This window comes from Schistosoma haematobium, chromosome 2, assembly GCF_000699445.3.
Source record: "Schistosoma haematobium chromosome 2, whole genome shotgun sequence".
In the NCBI taxonomy this organism is placed as follows: Eukaryota; Metazoa; Platyhelminthes; class Trematoda; order Strigeidida; family Schistosomatidae; genus Schistosoma; species Schistosoma haematobium.
Genome location: NC_067197.1, coordinates 5,954,445 through 5,974,587, shown reverse-complemented (window position 1 = coordinate 5,974,587; position 20,143 = coordinate 5,954,445). Strand labels below are relative to the sequence as shown.

The window sequence follows — 20,143 nt, the reverse complement described above, 5'->3', positions numbered from 1 at the left end:
CTTTCAGTGACTTAAACCATTGATATTAACTATTAGTTTTTGGTTCGAATATTAACCCAATTATACTTTTATAAATAGTACTATGTCATTGTATTCAGTCGAATTTTGTTGATATTTCTAATCTTGTTTCTCTCTATATGTGACGTTACGATAATTATAAAGATAGATTATTTTCGATATTTTGATTCATATCACTTATTTACAGTTCAATCTATGGTGGGATTAATATAGTTAAACACAGTTACATCTTCATAATGTTGTAGATTGATTTTGAATGCACTTATTCGAGTAGATTATCAAAACTGTTTAAGTATTATATTTGCGCCTGACTCAAATATAAGTGCATTTTTTCACAGTGCTCTAGTTATATATTTAATTATAATTTGTACAGTATCTCTTTATAGTAACGCAGACATGTTAGCTGAGCTACTACTGCTAAGAGGTTATGATGATAAACCCGGAGGTAGGAAGAAAATATGGATATTAAATTGGGAAGAAAAATAGTGGGATTTTCTGATCGAAACTAAGGTTATATCTGGTATTCTGTACACTTAAATGTATTATTACTGGAAAGTAACATACGTAAGTTTTTGTGTTGGGGAGCACTGAGTAACCCAGGGTGAATCATGTTTAATTTAGCATGGGTAGTGATTATGATGTACTGTTGTGTTCGAAGAATTGTCAGCGTACAGTTTCTGATCACTGGTGGTTTGTAAGTTCAGTGTTCATTATATGACAGAACATTTTGATAAAAATTTCGAGGTATTTCCATCCTAATACCCACAACAGTCTTTGTGACAAACACTTAGTCACGTTGATTTTTTTAAAATAAAAATGCGGAATGAACTAATAATGAAACTTAAGCGTTGGTTGACATATACTGATCATTTTTATAAATTTCAATAGTTGAAATCATGAGTCAATTGAAGCTAGATCATCATGGAAAACCTGGAAACACTGGATGGCCGTTTCGTCCTAAAATGAGACTCCTAAGCAATGCGCACCCACGCTCGCGCGAGACTGATAGGTCTTGGGTTCGAATCTCGCGGGGGCAGGATCGTGGACGCGCACTGCTGAGGAGTCCCATACTAGGACGAGATAGCCGTTCAGTGCTCACGATTTCAACTATTGAAATTTCTAAAATCGCCACAAAATCCCTTTTGATAACATTTTTATAAACTCAGATTCAAAGCAAATATCAATTAGTTTTATCTAGGATAGATCAATCGAATTAAAATACCATACTAAGGTTTTATTTTGTCCCTATTATCTGATTCTGATTTGATCTGACTGCAGGTAAGTGTCTTGACTTGATCTCCGTAGTTAATAGCAAACGTTTTTATTTAAATTTTCGTATGAAAGTTGGATTTAGTTTTTGATCAATTTATTTGACTGTAATCCCTTTTATAAACAAAGAAAAACTGTCATTTTCATCAATTTGTATGATGTGAACAAAGGTAATTCAAGTACTGAACTGATCATTATACAGATTATATATGTATATTTATCATTTTTGCCTACTTTAAAACGAATAAACAATTTTGATAGTATTCGTAAATTTGTCTAAACAATATGAAAGGGTATGAGAAAAAGTTTTCATTATTTCACTTATTAACACACCTACTGAAGTGTTTTCGGCTTTATTACTAATCATATTCATGTAACAACTGAACTGAAGTCTTATTCAGTTTAGACTTTAACAATCCAACAATATATTTTGTACATGATTACCAATAATTAGTCGATTACATCAAAATTTGTATTATAGAAAGAAATCTGAGATAAGTAATTTTCGATATCACAAAAATGAAAGATAAGAATTATGCCTTTGGTAAACATCAAAATTACGTTCGTTTGCTAATGTTTTATATTTTGAAAACATATATATCTTACTTTATTCCCAATGATATCCTATTAAAGATGTTTGATCATCGATTAAGTAGGTCACATAATAGTAACAGTGTGGTGCGTGCTACTTATATCGATGTAAGTAGTATATGACGCAAGTTAAAAATGCAATGTCTGGCAGCAGAAAATGGGGAAAAATCAAGAAAGGAAGAGCGACAACACAATGCAATTTGTAAGAAAACGCATGAAAAATGAGATGTGAAACAATTGATTGATGTTTGCAACAAGAACAGTCCAGGTTGATATGATGGATTGGTATTTTGCAAATTAACGATTTACTATATGGTTTTTCTATTTTACCAAGTAACTCTGTAATTTTACGTTAAGTACGATCCCGTTATCCTCACCTGTGTTCTCCTTCACTATAATAGTACAGAGTTGTAATACAATACACCAGTGGTAATGAGCTTAAACTGATGAGTTCAAAAAGATAGTAAGGAAATATATACATATTTATTTATTATGCAGATTAAATAAAATCAAAGTAAATCCGATCGAATTCACAATTGAATTGTTGAAAATTTCAGTAACTGTGCAAATATGAAGTTTTAAATTGACAACTGAAATAGTTTTTTTTTTTAGATTTTAGAAATTTTCGTTGTTATTTCTTCCCAACTTAATCTAGCCATATCTCCGCAAACATTTAACAAACATTGGGCTTGATTTCTTGAAGTTGGTCGAAGAACAATAACTTCACTTAAGTGATATGATAATAATGCATTTCCACCTAGGCTAGTTGTATGTGCTCCAACAACAGCTTGTACTTCAGCTAAACTTGTATGCAAAAAACCCGATATACCACCAACCTGTAACATAAATAACGTTTCTAAATTTATTCAAATAGTTTAGATTTTGCAAGAAATAAATATAGAAACTTATATAAAAAAAAGTCATTGAAATTGCTAAATGTAACTGTTTGGTTTTTGATGATATTTCGCAATAATGTGTAGGCCGATGAACTCAGATAGAATGTAATCTAAGAAATATGTAGGTCTCAATGCTAATGGCATGATACCTAACAAAATCATTGAGTTATAGGACACAGTTGTTGATATTTCTATGTACGCTAATTAATCACTACGGAGTGATCAATATCATGTTTGTCTGGTACTTCAATACTGGTCGAATTCTATCGACCAGGTTGCAATGTGGCCGCTAGTCTAAGTGACTGAACATCGCGTTATGATATTAGGTGACGGGTAGTTAGAAAACTTTGTTTGGCTTAGATTTTGTGCTAGTTGTCACTAATCTGGAGATGGAATCTTGAGGGGACTGGTGGTTTCCGTGAGATTTGGACCGTCGTCATTGAGCTACTCAAGCTGTAACTGACCTCTAGGGTTTCCTGATGAATATTTCCAACCACATTGAGGTTTTGTTTAAGGAAATCAAACGGTCTCTTTATAAAATCAATTCACAGACATATTTTAATTCGCAATGAGTACAAACATTAAAATCAATATATTGTTCGATAGAAGACTATTTTAGTTAGTTCACTTGCATAATGGAAGTTATTCATAAAGTGAATTAGTTTAAGTATACCTAATTTACCATGAACACTAAATAATCAGTGAATAAGGATTTATTTAGGAAAAAAAGCAATAAGCCAATAATATGCCATCATTAATTTTACAGTTGTCTAACATAATCAATTTTGGCACCACCGACCTCTTTCATACTGTAATGTGTGTAATATGTGCCTGGTCCTACGTTGTAACTGACTAACTGACTGACACTGTAATGTAGTATAATTTCGAACAATATGACAATTATAACACCAGTATAGGGGTTGTGGAGATTGTTAAGTTTTGATTGAGATCATGAACCGATTGATGTTAAACTACCATTGAAAATCTGGAAGCACTGGACGGCCGTTTCGTCCTATTGCGGGACTCCTCAGCAGTGCGCATCCACGATCCCGCTCGCTGGGTTCGAACCCAAGGCCTCCAGTCTCGCACGCGAACGCTTAACCTACTGGACCACTGAGCCGGCATCCAATGGTGTTAATTTCTAACCTAAACCAATCCACAAAGTTGCGTTCGCGAGCGAGACTGAAGGCCTTGGGTTCGAATCCAGCGAGCGGGATCGTGGATGCGCACTGCTGAGGAATCGCACAATAGGACGAAACGGCTATCCAGTGCTTCAAGGTTTTCAATGGTGGTCTAACATCAATCGGTTCATGATCTCAATCAAAATTATAACACCGTTATATTTATCGTTTATTTGTAATAATTAACGTTAAAAAATATATTAGTAACAAAAGGAACTTACTTCTCTTAGATCAGTCGTTTCTCTAACAAAAAAGAAATCCAAATTACCAAGATAAGCTTCAACATATGTATTCGGTATTGATGACAATGGTGTAAGTATACAACCGGATGTATGTTGTTTATCGATGAATTGTTGTTTACATTGTTTTTGTTCAGTTGGGATATCGTCATTATTTATCATCATTCCATCAGTAGTCCTCTAAATAATATTAAAAAACAAACAAATACCAGATATTGTGGAAACAAGTTTTGTGTGAAATCGTAATGTGGAATAATGATGATAAATTACCTTGATTAAAGTACCATTACTATACGAGTAATGCCTGAAATATATGATTCATTAGGTGATAGGATATTATCTAACTGATATTAAGTTATTTTGATATTTTAGAATATTATTTAGAATATATGAACACATTCTGTTCGATGATGTGAAGACACATTGTAGGATTACTATTACATGAAGAAACGGAAAGATGGTTACCCACAAAACGTCATCAAGATATACTTAACATTATCAATAGGAAAAACCAGAAAATGGATAATACTGTCTTACACACAGGATTTCTGTGCTACAAAAATAGATTATCAATATCGCTAAAAATAAGAGTTGTCTATAAGGCTATAAAATCTCTACAAGCAATGTTATGGAAGCTATGAAATGCAATGACAATTCAGACATCATTTATATAAGATAGGCCTCAGTAAATTCCAGGATTACATAAGACAAAATAGCTATCCTCTATCTCTGAGTATATATGAACACCAGTTAACTGTTAAGTACCACGATGTAGCTTCGTCTATATCAACACATGTGGATAACTATCAACATGAGTTAGACTAGGAAATCGTTGAAATATTGGACAGAGGGAAACATAAAGAATGTCATGAAATTATTAAAAGTCTGACACTACAGTCACGCATCAATCAAGAGACATATTGGAATCAGAATACATTAAATAACCGAATCAATCTTTCTTATTTTTATATCAAAATCGAACGAATTTACCAGCCAAAAACATAAAAAGACAAACAATTTAAAGGTTAAATATCAGGTGGAAAGAAGAAAAGAAATCGAAACGAACATGCGAACAACAGCTACATGATTGTAAACAACAATAAATCAAACATCAGGTAAACAGAACGAGCTGTTAATTGTAGAGTTCTAATAGTTTACTTCTTTTTGAAGTATGTACTGATGGTGTTGCCTAAAAAGACAATGAATAGTTCCCGAATAAATCATCTAGATTAGAGAACACAACAATCGAAAATATCAGTATTTTATCATTTTGACCAAATGCACAAGGCAGAATAACAATCATTAAGTTCGTATATGATATGTCAACTTAATGATATAACATATGACATTACAGTGGCATGTTACAGTTTCAATTGATTTAGACGAACTAATGATTCGATACAAAAACTTATGTATATGTAATACAGTGAAATAGTAGTTTTTGAGGATCGCAAAGGATTTGTATCAAAGTTCTGTCTTAGAAATGTTGTAATCGTCCGTTTACTACTAACTGATGTTATGATAGAATTATCTTTCCACTCAATTTTGTTAATAAAGATATGATTACAATCTAGCACCTTTTCAACTAAAAGAATAATACAAACATCATGTGAATCACCTAGATCATATTCAATGAAAGATAGAACACTCATTCGTTCAAAGTTTCTCGATGTAGTATTGTTATGGTTATACTGATAGATCAATGAGTAGTAAACAATGTTGTGTTATAAAAAAAGTATGTACACACATAATGTGCAGTATCTGTTGGCCGTATACCATCAGCAATAATATTATACGGCAGATAACAAATCCGCTTCCAGTTGAAGTGGAAGTTAAGGAAAGACGTTAGAAGTGGATGGGAAACAAATTGTGAAAATCATCAGACTGCATCATGAGGCAAGCGCTAACCTAAAATCCTGAAGGTAAACGGAAAAGAGGGCGAAAAAAAGAACACACTGCGTCGGGAATTGGAAATAGACATCAAAATGATGACTAGCAACTGGAAACAACTGGAAGGGATTGCCTAGGACAGAGTTCGGTGGGGAATGCTAGGAAGAGGTTTATGCTTCTTCACAAGAGGTAACAGGCATAAGTAAGTAAGAATATAAAAGTGGGGTAGACAATCTTTCTGAAATTTCACTGTTGTTGAAAATATCATGATTTTGATTAAATAAAGCTCACATCACAAAAGATAACATCAATCTGTACAAGACAATTCTAACATGTTAATCACAAGAAAAATTGACTTATCATTATAAACTATGATCGAATTCTATTTAGTAATTCAAAACAGTCAACAATATATGACCTGAAACAAATCAGATTGTTACATTTGAATCACTTGACAGTATAATTAATCTGTTAAAACAATGGGAATAAACTATTTTATGAACATTTTCAGTTCACCGTCATTTTATATCGGTCAGTTTTATTCAACTGGATTATAGAGAAAACGAAACGTATACTTTATTTAATTGTACCAATAGTATATTAAATACGAAGTTGATGTCACAAATTGTTAGGTTACAAAGTTAGTTACAATGTATAGCCTTCTCTAAGGATTTTAATAATATAATATATGGATGAAGTAACAGGCATATATATAACCCGATATATATAATGCATGATCTGTTCAATGTTCAATAACGAACTCATAGCGTATTAATTAGATAGGACATTTACAAATGACTGATAATAAGCAGTAGCTAGTGCTATGTTTATGTAGCTTTTTTTGATATTAATCGAGTTTTCGATTAGATCCTCATCAGGCTTTACTCTAATATACAGTAATATTTATATGCATATACGAAATTATTAAACCAATCAAGGTAGTTCATGAGTCAATGATAACAATGAAAACGATTACATAATAAGTGAAAAGTACAAATTGATAGTGTGTCTGAAACCTTGAGGGACTTGATGTTCCTTATGGGATTTAAATGTGAGTTAAACAATCTGGGAGTCTGAAGAGTTACCACAGTTATTCAAGTCGTCTCAGACTGTGAATCTGGGTGGTATGAGTTCAGATAACACAGAGCACATCAATTTCTTCAGGATCCCAGGCAAACACTTGTTGGAGAGTGCCAGATAGGACGAAATCTAGGTGAAGAATGGTTCCCTGCAGACTACTTCAACTACTAAAATTCAAAATATAGTACACAAGGTTTCGAACAACAACTAAAGACTAGATAAACATGAAATCAGTCACCATTCACTACGTAATAAATTGCAAATGGTCTTTCCAATAAACATGTGATCCCATTTGCTAATATTTTAGTGAGAATTGGAAAAAAACTATCACGAGGCTCATGAAATATTGAAGGGTGTTTATGTAGATTACACTAGAGCTAAACAGCATTTTAGTGATCTGTAAACATCGCAACGATGATACAAGGGTCAAGATGACGACACACCAAACATGTACAGTCTTTTGTGCATTTTGATAACTAATTTATAGTGTCTGTTATTATGTTAAGCCCATATACCTTATTCTAGCTTTCGGACAGGTCAATCTACTCATTCTACTTGAGTCATATTTTGACCTTATTAATTATTCGCCTATCAGTCTTGGCTGTTTTTATTTGAGTGTGTGTGTATACACTTCTTATCCTATTCATCACATGCATGTAGTCTATTTTCGTGTAGCTATAAATATTGACTAACGCGATTTAAGTCAATGATTATATACGAGGATAGGCGATATATATATTTCGACAGCAATCATTCAATAACAATCATTCATGCGATCTACTTGGAGTCAGATCCAGGGCCACTGAAAATTCACTACCTGGATAATTGTTCATGAACTGAATCTAGAAAAATCGCTTGTGAACACAGTTTTGGAAAAATTGGTAGTCCATTCCTGATGATTTCTAAGGAAGCAGAGGATTGTGAACAAGATTGACGTATCCTAAACTTTGTAAAATAGTTTTTACGACTTCAACTGACGTATTAATTGAATATACTATGCTATATATAAAATTCATAATATATAAACAGATAAATAAACTTACTTTGCTGAGGCTTCTTGATTTTAAATCACTTTTCAATTTAGATAATAATGTAGGTTTACGTAAATGGAATTTCGGACGATTTTTTATTGATGCTTTTCGTTCATTTGTGTTGTCATCATCATCAACGTCAAAATTACTAACTGAATTTGAATTGTGATTGTTGCTTGCTGAGGAAAAACTATCATTGGTCATGGGAGGATTCTTTGTGGACTGGGCATTGAACATTGTATACTGTTCTTCGTTACTTCTCGTTATTGATGAATTAGTTGGATGAAGTATCATACCAGTAGCTATTATCTTCATTATGAAAATATTAATAAACATGAATAGACTCTATGGAATATAGAAATGTTATAATATCTATGTTTATCAGTTAGTCAGTGAGCTACAACGCAGGACCACGCATATATATGCATCGGTCCAAGTTGCCATATCTCATTAACACAACAAGATGGACACCGGATTCATAAAAGTAGTTAATTCAGTGATGGTAATATATGAAAGAAAGATTGCATATAAGGATATAGTACAGGAAGAAAGAATTAGTTCGTAGAAAGAAACATATGAAGCGATTTTAATCTCTTAGTTTAAGGGAAGACAGGAAGTGTATACACCTACGCCATTGTGATCGATTCTGAGCCATGTCACCAAGAGTCCCCAACCATTGGTTACGATAGTCACGCGGACGCCAACCAGGTAATCTGCATCTACCAACACGGCTAAGACTAGAAGTTAGTGACTTCAAGCATTGACGCCACGTTTTGGTTTGACCGCCCCTAACTTTCTTCCAATCATCCCCAACACCGGTTAGAATTGCGCGTCGTAGTAATTGGTGTTCGGGCATACGCAACACGTTTATAAACTTCTCCACGTTAAGAAGATGACCATTAGTCCGTAACGAAAAAGTAACCACAATCCAAACCATAATCTGACATTACAGTTTGTGAACTAAGTAGCCCTTGATTAAAACTAAGAAGGATAAAACTATATGATGCATAAATCAACATAAATACTTCATTCATTCAAGTTGAAAATATTAAATACACGATTCTATTCCATCAGTCTAAAAGTGGTGTGTTCTGGATATCACATTTGAAGGTTATGAACTCATAGATAACCCTTACTGCGTGGAAAACTAGGACAAAATAACTGTTCATTGCTTCCTATCTCTCTTTAGTCTCCATCGTTTCTACTAATAACATTAAATTCATCATGAATATTGTTAAAAATATCTTAACAAACTTATACTTCATTGAATTGAAAGATATTTCTGTCAGCTATTGTAGGGTTAAATTCTAAAGTTTGCCAATGGGATATTGAACGTCGAAGAATTAGTACACGCTAAAAAACGCTAACCAGAAAGGAGTATGGGATACAGTGGACAGCTAAGATGCAGCTGGACAATCTAGACTTAGCAGATGATCTGGCTCTTCTATCGCACACGCAACAACAAATGCAGGAGAAGACGACAAGTGTGGCAGCAGTAGGTCTCAAAATACACAAAGGGAAAAGCAAGGTTCTCCGATACAACACAGTATGCAACAATCGAATCACACTTGACGGACAAGACTTGGAAGATGTAAAATTCTTTACATATCTGGGCAGCATCATTGATGAATACGGTGGATCTGATGCAGATGTAAAGGCGCGGATCGGTAAAGCAAGTGCAGCAAATTTACAACTGAACAACATCTGAAAATCAAAACAACTGTCAACCAACACCAAGGTCAGGATTTTCAATATAAATGTCAAGACAGTCCTACTGTATGGGGCGGAAACTTGGTCAACCACTAAAGCCATCATCCAGAAGATACAAGTGCTTATTAAAAGTTGTCTACACAAAATACTTCGGATCCGTTGGTCAAACACTATCAACAAGAACCTACTATGGGAGAGAACATGACAGATTCTAGCGGAGGATGAAGTCAGGAATAAGCGATGGAAGTAGATAGGACACATATTGATGAAATCACCAAACTGTGTCACAAGGTAAGCCAAAGGAGAAGAGGAAGTCCAAAGAACACATTACTTCGAGAAATGGAGACAGACATGAGAAGAATGAACAACAATTGGATCGAACTGCAAAGGAAGGCTCAGGACAGAGTGGGTTGGAGAGTGCTGGTCGGCGGCCTATGCTTCATTGGGAGTAACAGGCGTAAGTAAGTAAATTTTTTCTTGTTTGAGTTAGTATGTTGAAAACAATGAGATCAATATTAATGTTCGATCCAATTTGTCAACATAAATCATACATAAACAATACTGAAGAATAAATCATTATTATGCCAAACAAAAGTAACTATAAATATTTTAAAGTGTTATTTACATACAGAAACATTAGAATAAGCAATGACTATGTATTTTATAAATAACTAACATAACAAATAGACCATTAGTAATTTTTGTATTAAATAGTTGAAACTAAACATATTTTGTATAGTTTGAGATACACAAAATGGAACGTGGAACATGTGCACATTGGTTCAAGTAACTACATCCTATTAACATAGTGAGATGAAATTATCAGGGCCAATCCCAAAATACAGATAGTAATGGTATTAGTGATAATAGACTAGACATAGAAGATAAGATTTGAGAAAATATGAATTGATGGAGAGAACAAGAAAATTTGTAAGGCAATTGAGAATCTTATATTCTAAAGCAAGTTGAGAAAAGAATGCGCCTGTGTCATCATGAATGATTGTATGATGTGTCTCAACCTAGTGGTCAGCATTAACTAACAGGGCTCAATCCAACAGTCAGTACCTTCAGTGATTAGTTTCGAATGTTATCAAGTTCTTAATGAAAATTAATTGAATCTAATGCATTAATTCATAAAAGAAAGAGAAATTGAATAATTTTCGAATTAAATAAAACGACTATTCATGTAAACAGTAAAAAAATTAGAACGAATTTGATTTTCAAAATTAGTATAACTTGATGGTAAAAGAAAGAAAACTTTAGACGACTATTTTATTCTAGTTCCACAGAAATCCACATCAACGACTGAACTAGGGAATTCAATAATCTCTAAAATCATTCGATATTAATATTTGATCATGTGCTCGCTGGTGACTAATATAGAGAGATAATTCCCGTAGTTCTAATGAGAAGCCGAAACCAGTGGGGTTAAACTATATCACATATGTGACAAACATCACCAATGGTAATGGATGATAAATGCACAATATTGTGAAATGATTTGAATTAGGAAAGCTATCTTATCGATTAAAGACGTAGATAGTCGCAGTTCCAGTAAAGCATAGCAGACAGTCATAGTAGTTATAACACATGATACTCAATTGGGTAGTTTAAACCAAAATTAAAGATTCTTAAGTAAGTCTTACGGTATTGCAGGTCAGTAAACAGATAACGGTGACTGTCTGCTACTAATATACTCAGACGGCTGTTTATTTTTAGAAAACACCAGCTTCAAGTATAATGAGAGACATCTAACACGATGATTTCCAAAATCAACTGAACGATAAGTCCAAATAGAACACCTTATTATCAGCCATCGTTCAAGAGGCTTAATAAAGGACTCACAGATTCTTAAACATACGATGATACTAATTATGCTGTAATATGAGCACACGCTTTTCTGCGTCCTACTGAACGCAGAAAAGACACAGAAGGAAGACCCCTTAGAGTTCAGCTTAACGACGAAATGTCGAGTATATTTCAGAAACAACTAGGAGAGCAGCCAGTCAATCATGAAGTCGATGCTCACCTCGATTTGGGTTGGCGTGATATTCAGATAGCTGTAATATTTACTAGTAACTTCAAAAAAAGTGAATTTCATTGATTCTTACTGAATCGGTAGATGCTGAGAAATTCATCTTATCAAACTCTAAACACAATGATAATAAACGTTTTGTAGGTTCTCTTAAGTCTAATTGTTTTTGTTGAGTCTTCTCTAGTGTCAAAGTCCATTAAATTATTGTTTTCAAATTTGTTGCCCATTGGATTGCTGACTCAGTAGTCTAATCGTTAAACAAGACTTAAATATCCCGAGTTCGATCCTCTATGGGAATGTATTAAATATTATCTGCAAAGTTTACCGAGATATCGCCAATCCAAGGTGAAAATAAAGAATTTGTAAATATTAGGTACAAACAAATTCTAGTTTCGAGAGTTTTACCAATAAACGTGTAGAATGATAGGGGTATTGAGTAAAATGAACGCAAAAAAAGCAAAAAAACTTTTGAATTTTCGACCAACTTTTATCAATAATGTACATGCAATAGAAAGATTGTCTTAAGCTTAAGCTACTTTTTCTGGAGCAACAAATACATTAATTTAAAAATGTGAAAATTAATAGAAACAGTCACAGAAAGAAAGGCCAGAAAACTAAAATCTACATGAAATGACTGATATTATTTGACCAATAATATGATGATACTTGTTTTTGTTAGTTGGTTAAAGTTGATATATCGATATCAAATCAGTATATCCTTAATGATGGTTTCTCATATATCAATCGATCAGTCAGTCATAAGGATCATAAAGTCTGGCACACATGTACCAGTTCAGTTTATTACATTATAACAACACGATGGGAGGAAATTATGAAGTAGTAACGATATCAGCGGTATTAGGGAATTAAAATACAAGGTATGAGAAAAGAAAAAAAGAGTAAGTTATTACGACCAAGTCTGAGCTGTCACCCAATGCATTCAACAATTGGTAACGATAAAAGAGGGATAGAAACCGAGTAATGTGAACTAACAAACAAGACCCATTCTAACAGTCAACAACCTGCTGGATTGATTCCATGTTTTGGTATGGTCATCTTTAGCTTTCCTCAACCTAATTCTACTCCATATAAAAATAACCATCAAGGTAACAGGTGGTTAAACATATATTAATATTACATAATTGATCTAACTTAATTACAATTTTTAGAGATTAGTTTTATTCAAAGATCATTCTTACCAGAGAAAGTGAATAAGAAATCATGATGTATAAAGTAGAAATGAAATGAAGTAGATTCACATCAATTATATGTGACAATGCTCATGCTATCATTTTATCACTATTGATCTCATTAAGATTCACACAAATCACTGTGTTACGGTATAGAAAACGGCTGAGAGTTAAAAAAAAGGACGGTTAACCGTTTCTGTTGGTTCAACGGAAATTTTACTAGGGTATAATTTAATGATGATAAAATAGGTGAAAAGAAATATTAAACTACAAAGAATGAAGATGTTTCAGCGAAGAAGTTTTTCTTTTTGACTAAGTCATTTTCTTAAGCCTTGCAATCTCATTTAGAGGTATTTTTTACATGCGTTAGTCTATAGTACAGTTTCGGATATTCGCATTAATCTATACAGACTTTTAGGAATTTGATTTTTACATTCGCAATTACAAGTTTGACAGTATATCGCAGAAACTCATTGAATTCCTTAACGGCCACAGGATCCTTGCTAGTTTCAAAACAATAAATTGGGTTTATGTATTTAGGGTTAGGATTAGAGTTTTATGGTTAGGGCTTTGATCTCTACGTAACATCAGCTATAACCTGAAAAAACTCTGCAGCCGTTTAGAGGAATGCTTTTTGATTAGTTTATCCACCAAATGATAGTTCAATTGCCTAAGGTTTGTTTCAAGATTAAGGGTTTGAGGATAGTGTTGATTATTTGATACATTTAACATGATCATTTTTTAAAAAATTCTATAGTAGTGAAAAACAATTTTTCACCATCACTCTAAACTTTTTAAGCTCGTATAAAAAGGCATTTCTACTGCTCATTAAACTTGATTTTTGAATTCCGTGAAGAAATTTACAAGTCATATTATTGATTCTTTTACCAATGCTGTTGGGGTTCGAACCTGTGACTTAAGAGTTGAAAGTTTACTTACTTAGAATAAATAAGATCAAAATCAAATTTATCCTGATTACTGAATTCCAAACATTGATTATTTTTCTTACATAATGACAATAAACATAGTATTATAGAGTCACAAATACATATATATAATAACTAGCTAACTAACTTGTATATGTTCATCATCTGTAAATGATAGACGATAATCCAAAGCATTTAATATACATGGTATATAATGACGAAATCGGAACCAAGTTAACTGATTAAATTCACGTAATGCTTTACCTAAACTATTTCCATTTATACAATGCAAAGTATTATGTTGTTTAGTTTTCACAATATTCTGATTATAATTATTATTATTATGAATAGATAAACTATTGGAACTAGGTGAAGACGATGGAGATGATGTGAAAGTACTTGTACTTGATGTTAGTGTAGTTGTTGTCATTTGTTCATTATTTGTTAAACAAGTTGAATAATAATAATCATAATGATTACTATTATTATTATTATTACGTATTGTAGTTGTTTGTGGAAAATTCAAATGTATTCCAGAATTTGAATGAGTTAAATTCTGATAATTCTGTGTAGAAGAATGTGATTTCATCGATGAACTTACAGTTGTTATTGGAGATATCGATGTAGCAATTGTTGAATTCAATAAATTTGATTCCTTATAACATGATGATGTAAAAACAGGAGTATTATTATAATTGGTCGAGTAAATAGATGTTTCAAAAAATGAATCCGGTACAGTTAATTCAGTTTCATGTACACGTATAAAACTATTTGATTGATAGTTCCAATTAAACAATTCATTAGAATTAATTGAAACGGGTATAGATGAATGAATAAACATTTTAGAATCATTTAATATTGAGTTGTCATTGGATATTGGTATAGATTCTGTAGTTGTAAGAATTAAACCTATAAAAAAAGGGAAAGGTTAGTTATTTTGAAACGAGAGATTAAAACCGAAAATGGAATCCAATTCTTTACAGACTGATCTCATTTGAGGTACAATTGAAATCTGAGGAATAACTGGATAGTTGTTTTGTTCCAGTATGGAACTTCTCAGAAGTATGTGTCAACAATCAAATAGTATTGGATGATCATCTCTCTATACTAGTAAAATGAATAGGAATGAAAATGTAATGTTGGAAGCCAATCCAGGCGGTCCCATGAGTTATGTGTTCGGTTTCCTGTAAAGTCGTGAATGGACACTTCAGAAGAGTTCCGTACTATGAGGAAACAGTTGTTCAGCGCTCCAATTGAAAACAATCTGCGACGAATATAACCTATAAATTAAACCAATCTCTACAAAATTCACTCAACTATAATATAATAATTGATTTGTTAGATATTATTCCTTCACGACGAAACCTTGACTAAAATTAGGCAATCAAACAACATGTTCTCACCAATTAAGAACTCTGTCATCTATACTTAGGTTTAGACAGCCAGGTAGCACGTCACTACCCGTCATATAAATTCCAAGTTGGTTACTATGACTGAGTTACATTATTGATTTAACTGAAGGTAAATCCATTACATCAGTTTATTTTTCAGGTAAATTAAAAAGATTATTATCTCTTATTTCCGTAACCAATAAGACAAAATGTGAGTGTCTAAGGTGAAGGGATTATCAATATGAACAACACAGATAATTATCAGTTAATTTTACATCGCCTTACTCTTTAGGTTCGTGTGCTGATACATAATTGACGTTTTTCTTAGACCTATGTAAATCTACTCCCTTAACTTTTCAAACTATGTGAATGTCTTAGTTTTCAAGGCTAAAAGTTGATATCAAACTCAACACAGTGTTCTATGCTGGGAAAAAATTGGAAATTTAATTCACAAACACGGATATATTGTATTTTAAAACTAATTATTCAACTTCGAGGAACTCTTGAATAGTACGGCTCCAATAAATCCACCGGACATCGAAGCAGCACACACAGATCTTCCCATAGATGTCAATCCACCAAAGAAGGAAGAAATCAGTATAGCCATCAGACAAGTCAAGAGTGGGAAAGCAGCAGGACCCAACAATATACCAGCTGAAGCACTGAAATCAAACATTGGAGTAACTACAAGCATGCTTCACCTTCTATTCAAAAAGATTTGAGAGGAGGAACGAGTGACGATGGACTGGAAAAAAGGACACCTCATCAAGATTCCAAAGAAAGATCTGAGCAAATGTGAAAACTACAGAGGCAACACACTACTGTCAGCACCAGGGAAAGTCTTTAACAGAGTGTTGCTGAACCGGATGAAAGACGCAGTAGACGCCCAACATCGAAATAAAAAAGCTGGATACCATAAAGATCGATCGTGCACAGACCAAATTGCGACACTACGGATCATCGTCGAACAATCAGTTGAGTGGAACTCATCACCATACATCAACTTCATTGATTTTGAAAAGGCGTTTGACAATGTGGACAGGAGAACATTATGGAAACTTTTTCGACACTATGGAGTTCCTCAGAAGACTGTCAACATTATCCGAAACTCATACGACGGACTACAGTGCAAAGTAGTGTATGGAGGACAGATGATAGATGCATTCCAAGTAAAGACCGGAGTCAGACAAGGTTGTTTACTCTCTCCCTTCCTCTTTCTTCTGATGGTCGACTGGATTATGAGGACCTCGACATCTGAGGTAAAACTCGGCATACAATGGAAAGCTCAGAATCAATTAGACGATTTGGACTTCGCAGGTGACCTGGCCCTCCTATTCCATACACACGAACAAATGCAGATAAAGACAGCCAGTGTAGCAGCAGTCTGTGCATCAATAGGCGTCAACATACACAAGGGGAAAACCAAGGTCCTCAAATTCAAAACGGAGAACAGCAATCTAATCACTCTTGATGTTGAAACTCTGGAAGATGCAGAATCCTTCACATACCTGTGAAGCATAATCGATGAACAAGGAGGTTCAGATGCAGACATAAAGGCGAGGATTGGCAAAGGTCCGCATCCCTACAATTGAAGAATACATTGAACTCAAAACAACTCAACAACAACTGTTTACTCTTGCCCTTTCTCTTTCTTCTGATGGTTAACTGGATTATCAATACCACCATGTTTCAGGAGAAGCACGGAGTACAATGGAGCGCTTAGATGCACCTAAATGATTTGAACGTCACAGATAACGTAACCCTTCGATCTCATCCACAGCAGTAAATGTAGGTGAAGACAGTCAATGTTGCAACAACTTCTGAAGCAGTAGGATTTAATATACACAAGGGAAAAACTAAGGCCCTGAAATACAACACAGAGAACAACAACCTAATCACACTTAATAGAGAAAGTATGGCAAATTTCACTTACCTTGGGCAGCATCATGGATGAACAGGGAGGGTCCGATGAAGATGTGAAGTCAAGGACGGCATTCCTACAACTGGAGAACAGCTCAAAACAGCTGTCAACCAATATCAAAGTCAGAATCTTCAATACGAACGTCAAGGCAGTTCTACTGTACGGAGCTGAAACTTGGAGAACTACTACAATCGTCATCAAGAAGGTGCAAGTATTTATAAACAGTTGTCAACACAAGGTACTCAACATTCATTGTCCGGATACCATCAGCAACAGCATTCTGTGGACGAGAATAAACAAGCTTCCGAATGAATAGGAAATTAGGAAAAGATGATGGAAATAGATAGGACATACATTGAGGAAATCGTCAAACTGAATCACGAGACAAGCACTAACTTGGAATCCTGAAGAAAAGCGGGAAAGAGGAAGGCCGAAGAACATATTACGTCAGGAAATGGAATCAGATATGAAAAGGATGAATAACTAGTGGAAAGAGCTGGAAAGGATTGCCCAGGACAGGGTTGGATGGAGAATGCTGGTGAGCGGCCTATGCTCCAACACGAGGAGTAACAGGCGTAAGTAAATAAGTATTCAACATTTCCATATCTTTACAAATTTGATTAACCTTTCGTATAAACAAACAGCTTATTTTTATAACTACATTTAACAATTATGAATTATAATTTCACATAAATGGATGGCATAAATTATCCAAATGTGTAGTTATCCGTATATCATTCATAGACAACTTGAGCTCATCTATTGACAAAATTACAAAACAAAACTTCAACACACAAAAAATATCAATTCTTCTAGCTCTTAGTTAATCTAATTGTTACAATACATACAAAGAAATTATTATTATCAAAGAGCGGTAGAGGGTTAAACGAAAAAAACAAAAGAAAGTTACCTTGTGGTTGAAAAGGATCTTGTAATAGAACAGCTAATTCTTCAATTTCCGGTTCTCTAGTTTCAAGGAATAATGTATCATCAGTATTATGTGAATGAATTAAATCCGATGTTAATAATGTTGATTGTTTGAATTTATTATAATCTTTAAAATTATTCATTGTTATATTACTATTAATATCTAGTTGATTGAATTCATTTTCAATTAATTTAAGATGATTTGTACAATTTTCAATAGTATAATGTTTGTCATTAATTGTATCTATTTCAAATTTATCATGTTTTATTAAATTACTTTGATAAACAGTATCCTGAAATAATAATTATGTAATTAATTACACACACATACATATATATGTATACTTAAATATTTACAATGGGATTATGCTTCCAAATGCCGTGATACGGCCAAGAGTAGGGAGAGTCCACTCTCGGTCTCGAAATGCTCTCACATGACCACGAGTATATAGCCTCTGCCAGGGAAGTCTTAGTCACTGCCTTTTCGTGGCGGGTGTGTTGTTTACGAAATCGAGAGGAGGAAAAACGAATGTCCGGCGCTCTAGCCGGACCGGTGAGTTCAACTAGGGAAGTTGAAAAACCAATGGTTGGATGCGTTGAATGCGCAGGTCAGAACTGGTAGGAATACCGTAGATCCATTTACTCATTTCCTTCTCTCAAATCCCTCATTTTAAATTTATCTTATGTCTTTTTAATACACGATTCATTCTCCATTTCAGAACTACATTGTCTAATGTTTTGTACTTTCAATATTTTTACCACTTCTACAAACTCGGTATTTTATTTTGATAATTTCATCTTAATGTGTTCATATGATGTAGTAACGTGAACTGATGAACATATGTGCCTTTTACCCAACACAGCCTTAAATAATCTACGCAACAACACAGCGTAGTCCAGTGAAACGTAATGTGAAACTGGCATAAGATAATGGGTATTACACAAAAATTTACAAAACATAGAAGTAAACATTCGATAATACTGTAAATACATAGCTTCTTGACATAATAAGTTAGAAAAAAATTCTCTTTATTTTAATAAAGTGTGGAAATATGAAGATAGACTACTTTCTATTAATAATCATTCTTATAACAGTAGATTTTGTTGTTATCTCAAGAAACAAGTACGATTTCACGACTGAATTGTTCTGATTTGTTGTACTCTACATTGTTGATTGGCTTATGTTTAACGGTAACTAAAAATCAGAAAATACTGGACGATTTTATTTTGCCCGAAATGGATCAATACATTCACGATACAACAACACGATCATCATTGGATGGAATACTGCCCAGGTGGTTCTCTTAAGGGGCCACTTCCCGAGCCTTTGATTTAGAGGTTTAATCCACAAGGCAGTGGAACAACGTTAAGAGATGCAATCCTATGGTAGCTGATGCCCAACAAAAGGTTTTTACGCCATATGCCCCATTGGTTTGGAATCAGAGTTTTCTAACTCCTCTAAATGGATCCTCTATACCCATTATTATTGACTGTCAGGTAACATAATTTTTAAAACTACATAGTATTAGGAAAGTTAGTGATTAGATCTTTTTGTTATTGATATTCTGGATAGTTATCTTTACAGAAAATTTTATTTCATTTATGAACATAATAAAACTTTTTATATCTAAACAGATTTTGTAGTGTATTTTACTCGACAACACGTGAACTAACAGTTTATTGAATCTCTTAACTAACATATCATTCTGCACATATAAATATGTATCGATTGTACAGAGTTTACAAATAAACATTAAAAAGTTCAATACGAATGAAGTTAATTTAGGATATAGAATTGTGACAAGACGGTAGTGACCATAAATTGGCAAAATCAATAAGTAGGGAGAG

General features: G+C 33.6%; 1 protein-coding gene across 3 annotated transcripts in view; it reads right to left on the bottom strand.

Annotated features, from left to right (window-relative positions):
• Window positions 1-5: 5 nt before the first annotated feature.
• Window positions 6-20,143, bottom strand: part of C2CD5_1 (C2 domain-containing protein 5) — a 60,186-nt gene continuing 40,048 nt past the window's right edge. The window contains exons 19-24 of one of the 3 annotated variants that reach the window (XM_051214179.1): window positions 18,279-18,334; window positions 17,381-17,648; window positions 14,205-14,965; window positions 8,208-8,504; window positions 4,177-4,374; window positions 6-2,714 (exon numbers count right to left, since the gene is read on the bottom strand). In XM_051214179.1, the coding sequence (XP_051067332.1) occupies window positions 18,320-18,334 (15 nt within the window). In that variant the 3' untranslated portion in view covers window positions 6-2,714; window positions 4,177-4,374; window positions 8,208-8,504; ... (1 more) ...; window positions 17,381-17,648; window positions 18,279-18,319. Of the gene's footprint in view, window positions 2,715-4,176; window positions 4,375-8,207; window positions 8,505-14,204; window positions 17,649-18,278; window positions 18,589-20,143 lie in introns of all 3 variants that reach the window. The other 2 variants (XM_051214178.1, XM_051214177.1) reach the window with 2 other exon arrangements.